Source organism: Vanellus vanellus (assembly GCF_965231255.1).
Source record: "Vanellus vanellus genome assembly, chromosome: 2".
Taxonomy (NCBI): domain Eukaryota; kingdom Metazoa; phylum Chordata; class Aves; order Charadriiformes; family Charadriidae; genus Vanellus; species Vanellus vanellus.
In genome coordinates, this window is record NC_138906.1 from 102,697,945 (window position 1) to 102,717,671 (window position 19,727).

The 19,727-nt window shown below is 39.5% G+C and overlaps 1 protein-coding gene across 1 annotated transcript; it reads right to left on the reverse strand.

The window, feature by feature from the left end:
• On the reverse strand, positions 1-19,511 carry SLC39A6 (solute carrier family 39 member 6). The gene is made up of 10 exons (XM_082479924.1): positions 19,384-19,511; positions 17,503-18,227; positions 16,069-16,249; positions 15,631-15,800; positions 14,140-14,352; positions 12,479-12,548; positions 10,786-11,163; positions 3,142-3,222; positions 1,024-1,214; positions 1-225 (listed from the first exon to the last, which is right to left on the reverse strand). The coding sequence occupies exons 2-10, from the start codon at positions 18,217-18,219 to the stop codon at positions 73-75; spliced, it is 2,154 nt and encodes a 717-aa protein (XP_082336050.1). The 5' UTR covers positions 18,220-18,227; positions 19,384-19,511; the 3' UTR covers positions 1-72.
• Positions 19,512-19,727: the final 216 nt, after the last annotated feature.

Sequence of the window (19,727 nt, forward strand, 5' to 3'; positions counted from 1 at the left end):
TAAGGAATTTAATAGAAAAAAAACCTCTACCACTTATAATTTAACACCAAGCTGTCTTCCTGGCAATCAGGACTACAGGTTTATGCTGAATACAATCTTATGTTCAAATACAGAGATAAGCAGCATTATCCCAAAACCCAACAGAATCCCAGCATTCTGTAACAGGAAGTATCCCCAGCGGCTACATCCATGATCACTGGCATCATTGTGGAGCATTTCAGGCACCTAAACAAACAAGACAGTGTTAAAACGCCTTCAGAATAAATAGTTACTTAAAACCCAGTTCAAACTGGGTTACTTCAAACCATGAGGCATGAGGTAGCAGAGTCTTACTCCTCTGGTCTTTCCTGTTGACAGGATTAACACTACTCTTCAAGTAGGTGTCACTCGACATGAACAACACTATCAGAGTCTACTTGCACATACAGAGAGAATCTGTAATGTTCTAATTACTGTTTTAATGATAATTATGCTGATGTCTTAATCATATCCTGAGTAAATTGCTGACTTATTTACCAACTGATTTAATCAAGCCACACCAAGAATTTTCTTCTTAAGAAGATAGTTAAGCTTTCACTACTTTGTACTTCCGTACAAACACACTTCTGAGGTATAGTATAGGTTTTAATACAATTCTGTCTTCAATCCAAGAAGCGGTAATGTTTTAATGCAAAAGCCAAAGCACGTTTGGTGGAGCCGATGGTGTGCAACTTGCAGTCTTACTAGCTATCTGCTATTCCAGGCACTGTCAGAAACAAGTTTTTTACTCTACTTCCACTGTTAACTGCTTCCATTTCACAACTAAGGGAGAAACAATCTCTGTTCCTACAGTAATCTAAATAAAAGCGATTTTCCATCTGAACGTTTAACTGAGCAATTACACTGCATAGTCATCAGCACATTCAAGCACAGAAAGAGTTAATTGAGGGAGAATGGACAGAAGAATTTATTTTGAGATCAAAATATAATTAGTATTAATTCCTAAACTATGTTATATAAATTCAAGTAGATCTAGCCACTTACCATATCCACAAGAGCCACATACATGAACAAGCCAGCAGTAAGTGCAAATATCCACATCGAAACATTGTCTGCATAATGACCGATAAGAATCCCAGTGGCCATTCCAAGATAGGCCAGCATAGCGGACAGAGCATTATAAAGCACAGCTTGCTTGACAGTCATACCAGCTTTTAGAAGTACAGCAAAATCTCCTACAAAAGGGAAAAAACAAAAAAAGAGTTTTCATCCTCAGGTAACTATTGCAGTATTCTTAAGTTCTCCTCTTACTTACAAGATTAATAAGCTATTTTTATGCTGCCATCTGCCTTATGTTTTTCCTTCATAAAATCTGAAATCATTGGCAGACAGAAAATTAAACAGCGCACATGAACAACACAGCAGCAACCATTGTAAGTTTAGAACCTTAAAGTTTTAGGACTTTTGGAAGAAGCAGCTTTTCAGGTAGTTTGCATTTAAACCAACACTGTAAAACACCGCAGTACCTGATGTGCATGAGCATTCTAAAGAATTTTCTAAAATAAATATTCCCACTTAATTGCATAAAGTGACGGTGAAGATTCCATTTATTATCCTTTAACTGCTCTTTGCACTTTAAGTCCAGCTGTTTCATAAGTTTAGAAATAATTTCTTTACTAATTTCTGTAAGTGATCCTTAAGATCTTATTTTACTTGAAGGAATGATAGACTACCAGCCAGAAACAGGTTTTCGATCATTCAGAACAGATTTTTTTGTTGTTGTTCAGCCAAATTAGATCTAAAACAGAGTAAAATAATATAAGCTTATTATTTGGAAATAAAACGGATACTATATAAAAATGTAGGTTATCTCCAGTTAAAGTAAACAACTTGGCTTTGAAGATTGCTTTTGAGTAATTTGTTACAACAGCTTTTCCCACAAGATACTGCAATTAAGATCAACTGGTATGTTATAAACATCATTGAGCACTAGCAACAGTACGTTCCAATTTTATCCCCACCTAGCTTCATCTAGTCCCATTTGGTTCAGTATTCCTATGCCACTTCGTGTCCTCTGTTAAAGAAAGTATTTCTATCAAGTTTTCTGTGCTGATTAAAAAAGTGTGATTTAAATTTTAAAAGATTTTTCTTGCTTCCAAAACCAGCAGAACATTTGACTTTAAGATTATCAGATTCATAACATGAATTTTGTATGTTTGTACTAACATTTAGTACACGTAATTATTACAAGTTTGATGACTTCCATGGAATGAATATTAGGATGAACAGGATTCAATTCCAAACATGTCATAAAACCAGTATGTTTTCTCTAATGTATTTCTGTATAACATTATTGTACAGACAGACAAATATATCAAACTTTAATAATTAGTTTGATGTATACACACACTGGTTTACAAGCTCCATTAAATGAAATTGAACATTCAACTTTCTAGGCAATTAAACCCTAAAAAAGTGCAAGCAAACTCTTCTTTCCTCATTCTGTACACCAGGTATGACTGTGGCCATGACAGCTAAGAAAGAAATATCAGTCACACATTCAAAATGATGCGACAATAGGAACAATCAGTTTCATTCCAAGTTAAACCAAGCAGCTACATCCTGTTCTCACAACCTGCCCTGCAAAAGGGCCAAATATTGCAACATAAGACACGTGCATTCCCATGAGAAGTTATGGTAATGAATTTAAATCACTTAAGTTTGGAAGATATAAATCTTTCCTAGAAATAGTTTAATTTAAAGACTAGTTGTGTTTGTGCTGTTAAAAGGAAGGTCACAAGAATAAAATTAAACAGAGATGTGAGAAGGGCAAGTTCTGACATGCATTCTCCAGCAATTCACAATTTATGTTGCTAATGAGAATAAAACTACAACGGAACTATACAGAACAAGTTGTAAGTAACTGCAAGACACACAGTTTTAAACAAAGTAGCTGAAATATTTAGATTTTTATAAGGAAGATTAATTGAATTAATAAAACAGTCTTTAAATAAGTTAAAAGTATTCCCGAGTAGACAATCTGACACAGATGAAGTTTTCTGATCAAGTTTTATTGTGCCACAGAATAAAGTCACTCATAATTTTTCAAAGCACACCTTTAAGTACCTATACCTGCAGCATATGGAAATACTGGGGTCTTACCTAGTTCATGAGGTAACTCATGGCAAAATACAGCCACAGAAGTGCTTAAACCACTAGATAACCCTTCAGTAAAGGCTGCTCCTATGAAGAGACAGGAAAAAAAACCACCAAACAACATTACCGCATATTCAGACATCAAGTGCAGAAGCATTGTCACATTTTTGTACCAGATTCAGACATACTAGTTTCACTATTTTTTCCTTATGCTTGTGGAAACATTTAAACTAACTGAACAGTTGTTGATTACAATTCATAAGTTTCCAAATCAGAAGCAATGTAGAATCCTCCAATTAGTTAAAGCCAATCAAATTTCACTATCTTATTTCTGAAGCAGGCCCTATGCCTTTCAACAACACAACCTTCCCCAGAGAGGTGTAATAAATGAAAATGTTGTTAGGAAAGACACTTTTTTAAAGATACAAAGGGAAGAAGGCAGCTCAACTGCCTCTGAGAGTCAGTCACTGGAAAAAGGGAAGCCAATTCAACAGTAAGAGAGGCTATATAGTCACATGAAATCAGCAGCGAAGATTGTGAGTTCTAGACAGCTGGCACATAAGTGAACTATCATACCTTAAGTGGAGGGGGGGGGGGGGGGGGTGGTGGTGGAAGAAAAACCACACCACACAAAACCCCTTAAACTAGTCCAACAGTCCTCATCTTTCTTGTTTTCTCCACTCCACCTGTTGCTTGCTATTTTTCTTATTTGACAGCAGCTCAGGAGGAAGCAGCACACAGCAGGGCTGAAGAGCCGAACCACAGTTCACACACAGCAGGGGAGGCCCCACCTGCATGGTGAGACTCCCCAAGGGGTGCAGCAGAACCACATCCAGCTTCCTCTTCAGCTGCTACCAGGAGCATGCCAGCAAACAAGGTGCTGCCAAACAGTCAAAGAGGCATAAGACCATGTCGCAGTAGTTGGCACACAAGGGACCCAGGAGTACTGCTCGCAGAGGAAGAGCCACAACGTCAATGAGACCACAGGAGACAACCCCTTTGCTCCGCTGGGGTTGCCACCCCCAGTTCTCCAGCAGCCTCTCTACCCAGATGTAACTCCTGAGGGTGGACACTGCTGTCCAGCTTTTCACCTGCAAGAAGGGACTCATGCTCCTCCCTGCAGTGAGGGCAACAGTAACCTTAACTCTGGGGTGCATGGTGTAGCACCCAGTGAAGGTGATGCAAGTAGTGGTGAACAGGCATCTCTGGATGAGCGATAACGAACAGGGGGTTGAGAGAGTCTTCAGAAAAGGCTCTACACAGGCAAAAGGCCAAGCCCCTTCAGACTAAAGAGGAAGGCAGGACCAAAGCAGCACTGGAACAGGAAACGTGAACTCCCAGATGGGTAAAATTTGAAAATAGTGAAGCCTGGCAACAGGAAGAACCCTCTGTCCCCAGTAGCAGCTGCTAATCTAAAGAACATGGTCACAACCCTGGCAACAGTGAGATCAATGAGTTCTGTGCAGCCCGGAACGTTTGTTCAGCACATCAGATTAGGGCCAGCAATACAAAAAGAAATAAAAGATTTTTAGTGACAGGAGAGTCCCTCTCATGGAGGATACAGGGCAGAGGCAGACCTGCTGACTAGAGCTACTGCCCAGGGAAGTCTATTGTTTGCCCGGAGCCTGCCTCGATGATGCTGTAGAGACACCAAAGCTCATTTGGCCTGTGCTGGATAGATACAGACTGCCTAGAAAAGACAGAATACAAGTCACAGGGTTTTTTTGTGCCTATCTACATAAAGGAGTTCCTTGACTGCACAGAGCTCCAGTATAAAAACTCCGTATGAATGCAGTTTCTTGTGCCTATTGAGTCTCTTGGTCAAGATCAGAGTAACACTAGGAACACGGTTCCAAACCACCCAACCAAGAAAACGTGGTGGATAAGGCTATACGTGAACAACCGCACAAGACATCACCATTCATGTGAGAGTTTTCAGCCGTGAAGGTAACAGCACTGGGTACACAATCCAGGATGTTCCTTAATTGTGCTGGCAATGATTTCCTGATACAAATGATGTAAGAGCCAGCCAGGATTAGAGTTCTACTTGACCTGCTGCTCATAAACAAGGAAGAACTTATGGCAAATACAGCAAAAAAAGGCATCTTGAGCTCCAGTGAGCACGAGGTAACTGAATTCAGAATACAGGAGACTGGGAAAGGAAAAGGCAAAACTCAGGACTCTAGATTTTAATGAAACAGACTGACTTATTTAAGGAATTGCAGGGTAAAACACACTGGAAATCAGTCAAAAGGGAAAAAGTACCCAGAAGTGGTGGCTGATTTACAATGCGCGCTTAACAGAGTGCACAAATGAACTACCCTGTTTGTGCAGGAACACCAGGACTTCCAAAAGAGGACACACCCAGCTGAGCAGATTGTGTCTTAATGAATTAAGACTCAAAAAGGAAGCACACAAGAAATAGAAACAAAGATTAGCAACAGTAAGATAAAAGTGATGGAACAAAAAGGAGAAAGACCAAAGCACAGCTGGAGCTAAGACTAACAAGACACCAAGGATAACAAGAAACAGTTCTACAGGAATGCTAGCTGAGAAACAAAGTTCAGGAAAAAATTGGGTCTGTTGATGGATGGGGAAGGGAATCAAACAGTAGACATAAAAAGAGGCTGAGGCACCAGCACCGCCTTCATCTCAGTCTTCATAGACAAAGCCAGATCCTGGAACATTCCAGAAAGAGAGGGACAGTGAACAACAGAGAAGCAACAGTTTAGAGATACTTCGAAAAAACTGGAACTGCTCAGATGCATCCCAGGATGGGACTCACCCAAGGGTGCAGAGTTGACAGATGTGACTGCAAGGCTGCAGTCTATTCTCTATGGAAAACCATGGCTACAGAAGGCCCCAGTGGAACTCTAAAAAAAGGATAACATTATTCCCATCTTTAAGAAAGGTGAAGAACAGGACCCAGGGAACAGTCAGCCTCACCTCAGTTCCTGGAAAGATCATGTTGGATATCCTCTTCAAATCCTTCTCCAAATGCTTGACCCAGTTTGAGGAAATAACAGACTATAGATATGACAAAAGCAGTGAATATAACAGAACTTAGTGTCAGAAACTCTACTGAAGTCATCTCCTACACCAGTCTCATCCAGGAGCACAGGAAATACGGGCTTGACAGATCATCGCACATTGGCTGGACTGCTGGGCTGACAGGGCTTGCTGCTGGCTAGTAACAAGTAGAGCTCACCAGAACAAATACTGCGATCCATTTTCTTCAATATCTTCACTGGCCTCAAGTTACACCAAGGGAGATTTAGATTGGATGTTAGGAAAAGTTTCTTCACTGAAAGATTTGTCAAGCATTGGAACAGGCTGCCCAGAGAAGTGGTTGAATTGCCATCCCTGAAGGTATTTAAAAGACATGTAGATGTTGTGCTCAGGGATGCGGTTTAGTGGTGGTCTTGGCAGTGCTAGGTTAGCAATTGGACATGATGATCTTGAATGCCCTTTCCAATCTAAATGGTTCTATGATGTATATGAAACAGACTGCACCATCAGCAAATTTGCAGATGATACTGAGTTGAGGGGCAGAGGGGGAGAAAAGTAAGGGCTGAGTTCATACACCAAGCACTAGAGCTTTAGACAAGAAAGACCATGGTAAACTTGAAGACTAGGCCAACAGAAATCTTACGAAGTTCAAAAAGGAAAAGTGAAGAGTTCTACACATGGAGCAAAATCAACCTCATGCATTAGTACAAGGTAGGAACTGGCTGGCTGAAATCATAATCCTCACATCCTTTTCGGGAAGGCTGCTATTTCAGCATTGAATACAAGCCACCAGTGTGCTCTCATTGCAAGTACAGTGAGCCACAAACTGCGTAGTCTTAGGAGAAGCAAGGCCAGCAGACTAAGTTCTTATCCCCCTCTGCTAAGCACTGGTGAGGCTGTTCCTGGTATTCTCAGTCCACTTCAGGGTGTCCCAGTTCAAGGTGGATATGAATACTGTCCAAAAGAGGCTAACAGGATGATCAGAGGTCTACAGGATAAGGCCTAAAAGCTTGAGGAAGCCAGGTATATTTAACCTCCCGCTCCACCAGACTAAGGAGTGGTCTAACAGCAGCTTGTAAGTACCTTTAGCGCAGTCACAAATACGAAGGAGCCAAACTCTTCAAAGGGTGACAGATGACATAACAGAGGGAGAGGCTGCAAATCACAACTTGGGAGCTTTGGGATGGACATAAAAAAAAAAGGCTTTCCTTATTAAGAGACAGTAGTGCAACACTAGAAGAGGTCAGCCACAGACGTGGTGTAATCTCCTCATTTGTGGAGGTTTCCAAGGCTTGGCTGTGTAAAGCGCTACAACTGACCCACTCTTGTGTTCCCAACAGCTGTTTCAAGCAGAGGGTTTGACTAAATGACCTCTAGAGGTCACCCATTTCTCCGGCTATTTGTGAAGTCTAATTCAGAGATGCACAGTACGCAAGACAAAAGGGACTTTGATCTAAGCCCTCAGCAGGAATGATTTTCACTGCGCTCCAAAACACTGTCAAGGAGTCCGCACAGTAGTTATCAGGCAAGACAGGAGTTACTGCTACTTGACTAGCAAAAGAGGTTATTAGTGAACACTATCAATCTTTTCTAGGTATCAGTCTGCTTCCCCCACTTCCAAACATAGCTTTATAGTTCTGGAGGCAGATTTTGAGAGACAGACAGGATAGCTACAAGTTATCTTCTACTAAGACAGCAGAATTCATCAGCATTCAATCAGGCTTCAGTTTGAGGAGACTAGATAAGTAAAGGAAGGCAGAAGCTAATTACCTTCTCCCATGCCTGCATCCTCAATAATCTACAAATTCCTCTATATTACTGTCTCTATACAATGTTTTCCCAGTTTTATCACTTATTAGAGGAAAACTAAAAATACAAGAATCCCGCTTAACCACATATGGTAAATCTAATTTTGGGACCACAAAGGCAAGCCAAAGACAACCTGACTGCTCGGCATAGTACCTGGGTGGCTGATATGGCTGTAAACTGTACAGATACAGAGCAATCAAAGTACAGGCTTAAATAACAGGATTACCCATTTTTATTTTTTACTGCTAAAAAGATGTCTTGAAACATTGACAAATTGAAGACTACATTGATATACCTGGTATTATCCCCTCTCAAGAAGTTGATTTAATAGTGTCATGGTATCTTAAAATATACTTTTATGACATCACTTCTCAAAAAAGAGCTAAAGAAAAAATATATACACAAGATTAGTATAAAAATAGTTTTCTGCACTTCAGTTATTTAGTTGAAGCTACACAGAAAAGTTCAAATCGCAAAAGATCATTTTGTTGCAACTATTCATGCTTTAATAAAAAAATAAGCACTTTTACATCTTATTCCTACATAACTAGCACAACAGATTTGAAGAAAATTATGAGTAACAAATCACATGAAATGAACTTAAGTGAAGGGTTACTCTGGCTAAAGCTATCTTGACAGAAGCATTCACATTTTCATTTAAATACAGGTAAAAATACCATACAAGTACTTTTGGCATTTTCACAAAATCATCAAATTGATGTTTTTCCATAATACTTTTGAGTACATCCAGAACTGAGGGTAACCCCCATTTCCATTAGCCTGAACAAGCTACACAGCAGGACTTCTAGAAGCTATTGCTCTCACTTGTTCAATAAGTCTTTATTAACCTTCCTCATACTTTTCCCTTCATAACTATAAAGTCATAGCTCCTTCCCAAATCTCCCTAATGCTAAGAGGTAATTGATTCTGCATGTCATTTATATGCAAATCCTCTTCCTTCTACCACATTTTCACTACTGATCTGCTCAGAAATTTACATTCCGTGCTTCCAACTTTCATCAAAAATAAGATTAAAGTCATAAGGTCTCTTTTCACATTATACTATTGACTGAATCTGAACAACTCTTAAGTACAGCTGTGAGAAAATAGTTATTATTGTGTTTCCTCCTCAAACAAGAATGAACTTGTTTTTACAATAAAATTTACAGAAAGACTGATGCTGCTGAATTGACCCCAGAATGCTGTACAAGCTGGAAATGAATCCAATACCTCTAAAGATTAAATAGTAAAGTCAAGATTATGAAGGACTACCACAAGAACTGAGGATTACTGATTTGACTTCACTTTCTATAACTTACTTTAACCTTTTAATTTTAACATACCTGTAGTCTAGCTCTCCTTCTAGAAAAAAACAAGGGAGTTCCCAAACCTGACCTCCCAACCAGAAGTCCAAAACATAATATTCAATCTGTTATTTTTATGATAAAGAAGTATTTTCACTGAAGCATTGTCAAAAAAGACTGAACAACTACAACATGTAAGGGAAAAACAGGGACATGAACAAAAAGCTAAGTGTTCCGATTACATGCAAAATAACTGTTTATACCAGTTTAAATTTAAGACACATGGATTACATTCAATTTTAAGAATAACATTTTGAGTACAGTATGACTGGTGTTTAATAAAATAATTTTTTAAAAAATACTTTTTAAAGAGATGCTGAGCCTGTTTTGAGACTGAGTACAGCACACTAAGCATCTGAAGGAATCTACTTATTCTGCGCTCCTTTAACTGATATAGACACTCTTAATCCAAACATCTGAATAAAGGCAACATATAGTGACTTTATTGGTATCTTCTCTATGAATCATATCTCTGAGAGGTAATAGCTAACTAATGTCCTATTAATTAATGCCCTACTCACACATTCCCAGGATACAAAAAGCAGCACGGACCGGAAGGTTAGTGCAAGCACTAGAAGGAACTGGAATGCTGCTCTTAATGGATGGTAAGATCTGAGAATCGGGATGTGACAGGACTGTGATGCAAAAGTGTAAAGCACCTTGAAGAACACAATGCTTTGGACAAAGTTCATTTTACAGTAAAATTGAATGCATGCCCACCTCCCACAGCACAAAAATCACACATACATATTGCCAAATCCATTTGGGCAATATTCAGGCTAAAGCAGACTGAAACCAAGGTCCCATCTTCCTAATCACCAATGCTCTGGGGAAACTAATACATGATGTGTAACCAGGGCCCAGTATAGGCAAAGCCAGATGCGCAAAATATAGAAATTGACCTTGCTGCATAACAAGTGAAGATGGAGAGGAAAAAAAAAAAAAAAAAAACCACAAAACCAAAAACACACACACACATAAAGAAGCCAATGGTACTAATGGCCTGATTGGAGTGCAAAAAACAACCAGTTACTTTGTATGTGACCAAAATGACAAGCTTATCTTAAAAAAAAAAAAAAAAAAAGTAATAATTGCTGAGGACTTGCAGACATTGAAATACATAGTCAGCTCTAAGCCCTAAATATTGTTTTATAAGCCTAGCTTTAGTTTTGAAAAATATTATCTTTAACTTTTTTAAAGGTAGAAAAATAAGCAAAGTATATAGATTTCCTAAAGAAATATAACTGTAAGCACATAATTTCTGGTTTATTTGTCACTCCAGGTTGTTAAAACTGGAGATTTTTTCTCCTTCATTCAGAGCTATCAGATAAGAGTTTAGGCTTCAAAGATCCACCACTAATTAGTTATGTTCCTAATAATAAGACAAGTGAGATAGAGATAAGTGACAGCAAGACGACTTCACTGTCCTCGCATTTAAAAAAGCTGTGGTACCCAAGCTAACACTTACCAATTGCTAGGCCATCACTAAAATTGTGTAGTCCATCTCCCATAATCACCATCCATGCCAGAGTTGCTATCCCCGCATCCTTTAGTTCTTCACGTGAGTAGCGCTGACTGTGACTGTGGGGATGATGGTTCTGATGATGATGGTGATGCAGAATATGATGGTAGTCATGGTGATGATGGCTAAGATGATCTGTCTGTCCTAGAGTATCATGTAAGTGAGAATGACATTTGTTTCTACAGCCCCGGGATACATATTCATTGTCAACCTCCTCTTGATGAGAATGAGCTATCATCACTTCTTCTTCTTCTTGTACAGTTGGCTGCTGAGAAATGAAGGGCGATGGATCTTGAGAGTCTGTCCCTAGATAGCCCTCAGGCCCTGTTACAAAAACCCAGAGTATAATATTATACATTTTAAAAATGCCCTAGGAAGCAAAGATACAATGACCAAGTTGAGTAAGTGATGCAATAAAGAAGAAACGAGTAAGTCTAGAAGTTGAAACTGATACCCCAGCTTCTTGTACCAGAAGTTCTTTCCCCCCCCCCAAGGGTTTTCACAACTTATTTTTCTTTAATCAGATTTTTGAGATAATTCCCAATATTTCAAAGTAAGACAAACCTTTTCATTTCTGTCCCCTACAACAGAAGCAGCCCCTACATTATGGCCACAAATGCCTCCTAAAAGGTACAAAAGCTTTTAATCTGAGACCCAGTGCAATTTAAACACAACAGCATAAGGCTCTATGTCCCAGTTTCACAGCACGAACACTGTTAGTTCAATTGCTTCAGAAAGACAAAGTGTCTGGAGAGCATATGCTATTTAGTCATCTTAGGGCTAAAGATTAGGAATGCAGAAGAGGTTTACATTATAGATAATTGCAGAAACTCCTGTATTTCATATAAATATAGGAGCTCAAGTTCAAACATCTGAAAAAAAACAAAACAAAAACACTCAAAAGTAGTTATCGCAGGCCATGAAACATCCTCATATAAACATTAGTGACACACTAAGATTAGTTATTTTAACTTCTAAAACTTGCAAAATTCTTCCCCTGCAATTAAATGAACAAATACACTTTTATTCTGCATTACCAACAAGTCTTTCATGAGTTATAAAATTATTCTAAAAAACAGAATGCCTCTTTTAGTTACAAGAGCTAACAAGTATCTAGTGAGGTGTGTTTTGGCTTACAGCATGATCACATGATCATTTGCAGTCCGAATACCTCAACTAACCTCCAGGATTTTAGATTATCAACCCTATAAATAAATACCTAAACTAACAAAATCCAGACTTCAGATACACAGAAGTCTAAATAATAGATCACTCATATAACATCTAACAGTCTAAAGAGAAGCGTAGAAGCCAGTAGGTACAGCTGTATTTGCAACAGGCACAGCCAGAAAAGCTTCACAAAATTACTTCAACTTCTGCTGTTAAGTCCAGAATCAAAAGAATTAAGGTTTCAAACCTGGGAATTCACTACTTCTAGCCTATCAATTATTTTTAAAGGAAAGCAGCAAATAGAACTAGTCCTCTCGTATCAATGCACAGAAAGGTTTTGTTTTGAAAAGAATTCAAGTAGTGATCCAACCTACAGTAAGAAGCAGATCTATGAGCTGCCATCAATCAGGTAGGGTTTTTTAACAGTGCTTCCACAAAATAACAACTGTGCAATATTACTGAGACTTACGATCATCTGCGTCTAACTTTTCTTCATTTGCTGAAAACTTCTTACTTTCTCCATCATCTTCATTTTTTTTCTTATTCCAAAAGAAAATACTGTAGTTATCAATATTTTACTTATTTTTTTCAGGATATACATGAGCAACATTATAGTCACAACATTTATGCACCCTGCACAGAAAGAGGACAACATGGAAGCCACATAAAGAGCGCAGAAGAGGAACATTAGAAACTCAGCTAAGTACAGTAAGACAAAAAAAGGTTCCTCAGGCGCCACAGGAGGAAAAATAAAACCCAAACAAAACCCCCACACATAAATCCCCATGTTTTTGTATGAGGAATAAGCAGAGGGGCTCCTCTGAGAAGCAAAACACATCAAATACTGAGTAAAGGTTATTCCACTAATACTTTTCCACAGTAACGTCAGTATAATTTTTTTCTAGTGTACTGAAGGAAAACCAAGTTAAGATGTCCAATCACTGCTTACTAGTGTCTGTATCACGATTTACAATCAGTGACTCAGTATCTATAGGGCATAATTAGACTAACAGGAAGTCTATTCCCAGTGGCTGAGAGGACACAAAAAACTTGCTTTGCTTGGAACTCTTCATGTCCTCTCTTGGCAAATAAAGTTAACTAGAGATAGGGAAAACAATCCTGTCGCTCACAGTTATTTTAGCTTCAGTATAAACCCCACCAACACAACCTCCTGTGACCAAAGCCAAAGAGTTTACATGGCATCTGCGCCAAGACTGCTGCCTTAATGACCAATTTAACAATGAAACTAAACAGTCATTGTGGTAGCCTATAAATTAGCTATTTTTAAGCTAAGTAATTAGTAGTTTAGTAACTTCCTTCAAGCAAAGCTTAAGATATTGCCAGCCTTTACCGTATCTTTTTTTATTCTGTTAACTTTTACATTATTGTTTACTCCTGGCTACACTAGTCTTTAAAGAACTCAGTTACCAATAACTGGCAAGTTACCAACATGTATGGCCTACCAAATTCAGTTATTTACCTTCCACATAAAAAATGGCACAGTAATCTGAAAGCTGTATAGCTCTTCTTTATTGAGGGGAGAGAAAGGAAAGAAAAGAGGGGCTCGGCAGACTGTATTTCCAAATGGAACGCTATCTAATGAAGTCACTTTCTACAGTGTAGCTGGATGCTTATTTATGTAAGCACTTACTTCCACCCTTATCTGTTTTGTGCAAGTGCCCCCTTCAACAGGGGTACAATAACTGCACTTAATCCAGTATGAGAATTAAAATAATCCAGTATGAGAATTAAAATAACAGCTCTGATTGTTATATAATCACCCTGAGATGTCAGAAGGAAGTAAAAAATGTACCGTAACATTCTTAAATCACCCTGTTGAGACAAAGGGTGCAATTGGATATTTGCTTATTAAACAATCCACTTTGGTGACAAGCATGTAATATATGTCTGGTTAAGGAAGTAGCTCAGAGATCTTCCTTAACAGAACCACAGAAAAAAAGTTATCATGTAGTTTAAAAGTATGTGTCACTAACAAATGAAATTATAACACTAATCAAGTCAGCAATCACTATTAAAACCAGACATATATATGATACTCATAAAAGTTTTTTATAAGTGCATTCAGACATGATCATGCAATACAATATAGCTTCAAAATAGTTTCTCTACCTTTTTCTTCTTGTCTTTAAATTGCTTTATTAAAGTGATCAAATGCTCCACTAGAAACATGAAATACAAGCCTCCAAGTGCTGTAAGTCCCTTCCACGTAGAATCCAAGTAAGCACTCTCCTCCGTACTTTGAAAAACAAGATGTTTGAACGTAGAGCCTTTGTTTTGTTCAAGCATCGGTTTTTCATGGTGATGATGATGGTTTCCATGAGACTAAGGGGAGAACCAAACAGGGAAAATTATTATTCAAAAGAACTGATAACATAAGAAACACAAGGTATTTTCCACGTTCTTTTCCTCAAGTCTGAGGTCCAGACTTAACAATTTTCATGGGGTAAATACCCTGGATATAAACTCAAACAATTAGAAAAAAATCTGTCGATAGGAAGAAACATTGCAAAGGCACAGAGCAGGCCAGTATTCATCCTCTGATGGGCAGCTCTATGCATACTGCTTAATACAAGATATACAACTGCCCCCCCCCAAAACTCCTGACACTGTCAAGGAAACTGCATTTTAAGCAGTAGTTACAGACAGCACACCAATGACTTTCCCAGCTAAGACAGTTCATAGACTTCAAACACGTTCTTCTACAAGGAACTTAGCAGTAATTTTCTTCTTTAAAGGAAGTCTGACACTCTTCCCCTCCTCACTGGCTACTATGTGTTCAGAATAAAAAAATACTTCCGGGACACCTCACTCACACTTGTTTAGACTTACATAGCCTCACATAGCAATTGCAAAATTAACTGAAAGGAAAAAGAAGAACCTGATGAATTACAGGCCAGGGTCAGAAACCACCACAGGATCCTCAGTCCTTTCTATCCATCTTATCTGAAAGGTGGAACAAGTTACCTTTCAGGGATGTGGGGGAGCAGGGCGGTGCAAATGTCTGTTTAAGAGCTTCAAGAAAGCTAGAAATTTAGTAATCATATTCCAATTTCATTGTCCATATTACATAATACCAATATGTAACTCCAAAGTCTATCAAGTCATGTTTTCACAGGACTTCAGAAATGCTTGATTCTAATAAAAAAGTTACAACGGATAAGCAAGCAACCTAAGTGGCCAATAACAGGAAATAGTGGATTATCTATTCCACATTTAAAGCATACAGTGAGCAATTTTGACTATTTATAAAATTCATTAAACTGGAAAAAGAAAATAAAGGGGCAGCATTGCAATAAGTGACTAAAAACATTTATACAAAATTCTTGCATGCAAGGAACAGTAAGTGATTGGGCAGCATGACTAAGAACAAGAAACAGATTGGGGGATAATGGTGTTAAGTTCTTACACTGTAAGGACTGTGAATAATACAAACAGTTCCAAATGGGAAGCCTTTCCATCCAATAATCTACCTTACAAGGCAGAGAAATGACTCACCAAATAGGTATTAATTAATAGGGATTAAAATTATCACTAAGAAGTACAGACAGATGTCAAATTCTCTGCTTTGAGATAATGAGTGAAACAGTAATTAATACTTACATGTGGAAGGAGATGTAAGAAAGCATCTCCACTCAAAGTCCCCACAGCCAATGCCACAAGAAAACTTAGAAGAAATTTGAAAAATACGCGATTCATCAGTGGTACCAATATAACACCCAATAAGGAAAGAAAACTAATTACGGAGATGGATATAAAGCCACCAATCCAAGCTGGTAAAAAGAAAAAAGAAAAAAGTAACAAGAATAAATAACAGCTGTATGACATTTTGTTTGCTTAACATTCCTGTTATCAAACACTCCTGCTCATTCAATTCATCAGGTGTTAACAAATGGTATGCCATAAAGATTTCCCTCTAGACATGGACAAGTGCCAAAAGAAAATTACAAACTTCTTTCAACTTTGAAATGTTTCTCAAATTTATAACCAACATAAATGGGTTTCTAGTAAGTTTTACTCCATGTTAAAAAAACAACCTACCTATTTGCAGAGAGTAACCTTTTGGAGGAGTTTCAGCTTTTTCACTAGTTGCATGGACTATGCAGTATTTGCCATCGATCTGATTAATAAGAGCTGGGCAGAGGTAACTAAATTCTGTAGCAGTTAACAATACCTGAGTGCTTATTCCATGGGACTGCATTAGTTTTGATGCGCTGAAGCACTGTGGAAAGACACATGTGTTAAAGATTAACCAAAACAACGTATCTCAAAAGGACTGCACATCCCATTTTAATTGAAACGCAGTGGCACCACATGAAAACAGGTGCATAAACAGTAATTAAAAACTGGTAACAAACCAATTTAGTAAGAACTGTACCTCCATCCCACTTCTGGCCCAGAAAGCTAGTTTGGGAGTCCTGGTAGATGATGCATAATTATCACTCACTCTCAGCACAAGGGGGGCAGACGCTTTGCTGTGCCAAGTTTTAGAGGTGCTCAGTTTTAAAGGAAGTAGTAACAAAGTTAAGTAACTTTTTATAGAAGTGATTACTATGGAAAGTCTTGTACATAAGATGTTCTGCATACGCTACCTCCAGTAAAGAGTTCCCCACTGTATGACCTACAATCTTGCTGGGCTTGAATAACAGTAGTACTTCTGCTCTGTGCAGAACACAGTAGCAACTTATGAATCCAGCACTTGTGATCACAAGCTACACAACACCCGCTCTGAATTACCTGGCATGGCTGTACATTAAGACCCCAGAGAGACACTTGTTTTTTAAAGCCTTTAATGGAGAAGGATCTGATTGGGTAAGAAAACTGTCTACAACACAACTATAGACTTTATCAGCATTAATTTTTACTATTTTAAAGTAATAACATTTTGCAGCTATCATTTTTACAGTTGGTCTTTACATACAATCTTAAAGAAGATGGTGAGGGCCAGGGTTGAAAGAAGGTGCCAGTTACTTCCCTGTAACTCTGTGCTATCTGCCATAGAATTATCTAACACTTGTGAGGCAGCTTTGAGAAGAGTGACAGTGTTTTAACTAGATTTTTCTTTTTTAACTTTCACTACATTATTAGGAAAACAAGACAGATTCTGGCTTTAAGGCACAACAGCAAGATTTTAATCTGAAGTATTTTTAAATATTATGAAAAATGAAAAACAATATAAATATATAAAACCAAGTGTATGTTTATACTTGATGAAAGTATGTCTTTCTTTTCAGGAAAAAATAAAAAATTAAAATTAACCAGATTGCATATATATTTTCCTTGGAGTTTGTGAGCATAATGCAATATTCCTTCAAAATGTTAAGTTTCAAGGAAAGTTGTTTGTGTGTGTTTTGCTATCAGTACTGTTACACCACAAAGCTTGTACCCAATTTAATGATAAGCACCTGACAAATAATCTATAACAACATTCCTGGTGCATCTGGACTCCCAAGAATCCAGCAGAATCAGTCTCACCTCTTGGGCATTTTGGTTTTTCAGTTTAGAATACAGGTAACTTCCTCTTTCCGATTCTTTCGGCGAAGTATGAGATTCATTTGGTTTGCTGCTAGCAAGCCAGCTTGCGTTGCTGCCACCTGTGACATTAACAGCATTAGAGCTGGTCAGACCTAAACGACTAACCAGCTTGACTTCTCCAGGTTGCACATTCTGTAATTCGGAGTGACCACCTGTGGGAGTGGTGATGACAGATGCTGTTATTTCATTAACGGTGTTCTTGCTGCGTACAAAGTTCTGATGTTCTACATTCTCTACTTTATGAGGTTCCTTTGAGCGGCTGTTCCTATGGTCTCTGTTAGCATCAGATTCATGGTTTGGACAAACAGTCTTCTCAGAGTTTTTACTCAATGCAACATGATTGTGATGAAGATGATGATCATGGTCATGATCATGGTCTATTTTAATCCGTTTCATTTTATCTATACCTATGTTCTGGAGCAGTTTTCTAAACCCTTCCATTGACAGAGAGTTGTTTTCGCCATAGCGATGAAAAAGTTCTTGAAGGTGAAACTTCTGTATTAATCCTGCTAAGTCAATATTAATGCCAGCTGCCTTTTCTGGAAAAGTTCTCTCTGATGTATGCACAACAGTAGCCGTCTCCACTCCATGATGGTAACTTTCACACAGTAGTATGGAAAATGATACAAGGAAAGTGACCAATACTGTACTCTCCATTGCAGTTTCTTTTAGCAGTGAAAAAAAATGTAGAAAAAAAAAAGAAAATTTAAATTTGCATAAAACTGATCACATTTTCCTCTATAACAGATGTTTATAATTTGCTTAAACAAACAAAAAAAAGAAACCCCCGAAAACCCCTGCTTAAAGTATCAATGCAGTAAGAGAAGAGCCATTTAAGTTTCTTACACGTTCAGCATTTTTCCCAGATGTGTGGCCTCAGGCAACAGGAGATGAAGCTGCATACCACAGTGAGGTCACTGGCTGTAAACACCCCTCCAGGTGTAAGCTCACCTTTGTTTAGCTTGGCCCGAGTCACTTTTCTAACACAATCTAAACAATGAGAGCATCCTCAAGGGCACAACAACTGAGTTCTAGGTTAGGCTTTTCTTGTGCTTAAAAGAAGTCTTGTAATTTCACTCTTAGCAAGGAGTAAGTATTATAAATTACACGTTCCGGCTTAAAAATCAAAAGTTCAGATTTTCCATCACTGGTTTCCCAGAGCTCTTGGCAAGGAAGCGCTCCACAAAAAAAAAAAAAAAAAAAAAAAAAAAAAAAAAAAATTATGCTGTTACGTTCTGTCTTTGTTTTAACACTGCTGTCGTACAGCTCCTTTCACTAGGCAGGCAGATCACTGCTGTGGGCCAAGCGTTCACAGGCGCCAACGTCCGCGTATATTATTCCATAAATACTCTAGCAAGACCAGGAATTCACCGATGTTTAAAAACTAGCCCTGCACGCAGGACTATGCCCGAGGGCTGCCTCAGCACCTTTTCAGAGAGGCACAGAGAACAGAACACAACGCAGAGAACTTCTCAGTTTCTAAGGAGATGACGATCAGCCTTAAAATCCCGGCACCACCCCCGGGACCCGCGGCAGCACCGAGTTCTGGCGGTTCCCGTCCCAAACCGCACCGGCAGCGTCCCCAGAGACCCGCACTCCCCAGAGCGCCCAGGCTGCGGCCGGGCCCCGGCGAGCGCAGGGCGGGAGAGACAGCCTCGGCCTTTACCACGCGCCGGCCGGGCCCAGCCCGGCCCCGCCTCACCCGGAGGCGGCGGCTCCAGCGGCCCGGCCCTGCACGCCCCACCACCAGCCCCAGCCCAACTGTGAGGCAGGCACGCCCGCCCGCCCCACAGCCTGCCCGTTGCCGCGGGAGGAAGTTACCTGGCCCGCCACCGGGACGGACCCCGCTACCGGCCAGACCCTTCTCCTTCTTCTTCTCGTTCTTTTTCTTCTCCTCCTGCCGCTGCCGCCCACGCGCGCTAACAACTCCCCGCCTCCTTCCTTTCCTCTTCCGGGTACAGCAGCCGTCACGCGTCTCGCCGGCGACCAATGGGGAAGCCGGGCGGCTGTCGCGTGGCTGCGGCGGCGGCGCGTAGGTGGCTTCGACGCCGGCTGAAGTCGACTCCGGCGCCTATGGAGGCAGTGGGGAGGGAAGGCCCTGCTGCTCCCTCCCTGGCTTCCTTCCGCCGTCTGCCGCCGCTGCCCCTCGCAGGGAGGGTGCCCCC

Excerpts from the sequence above, each read along its gene's own strand:
- SLC39A6 (XM_082479924.1), bottom strand. The coding sequence starts at position 18,219 with ATGGAGAGTACAGTATTGGTCACTTTCCTTGTATCATTTTCCATACTA. Across the intron at positions 16,250-17,502 it reads AAAACCAAAATGCCCAAGAG|TGCTTCAGCGCATCAAAACT; the intron begins GTGAGACTGATT and ends GTCTTTCCACAG. Across the intron at positions 226-1,023 it reads ATGTGGCTCTTGTGGATATG|GTGCCTGAAATGCTCCACAA; the intron begins GTAAGTGGCTAG and ends TTGTTTGTTTAG.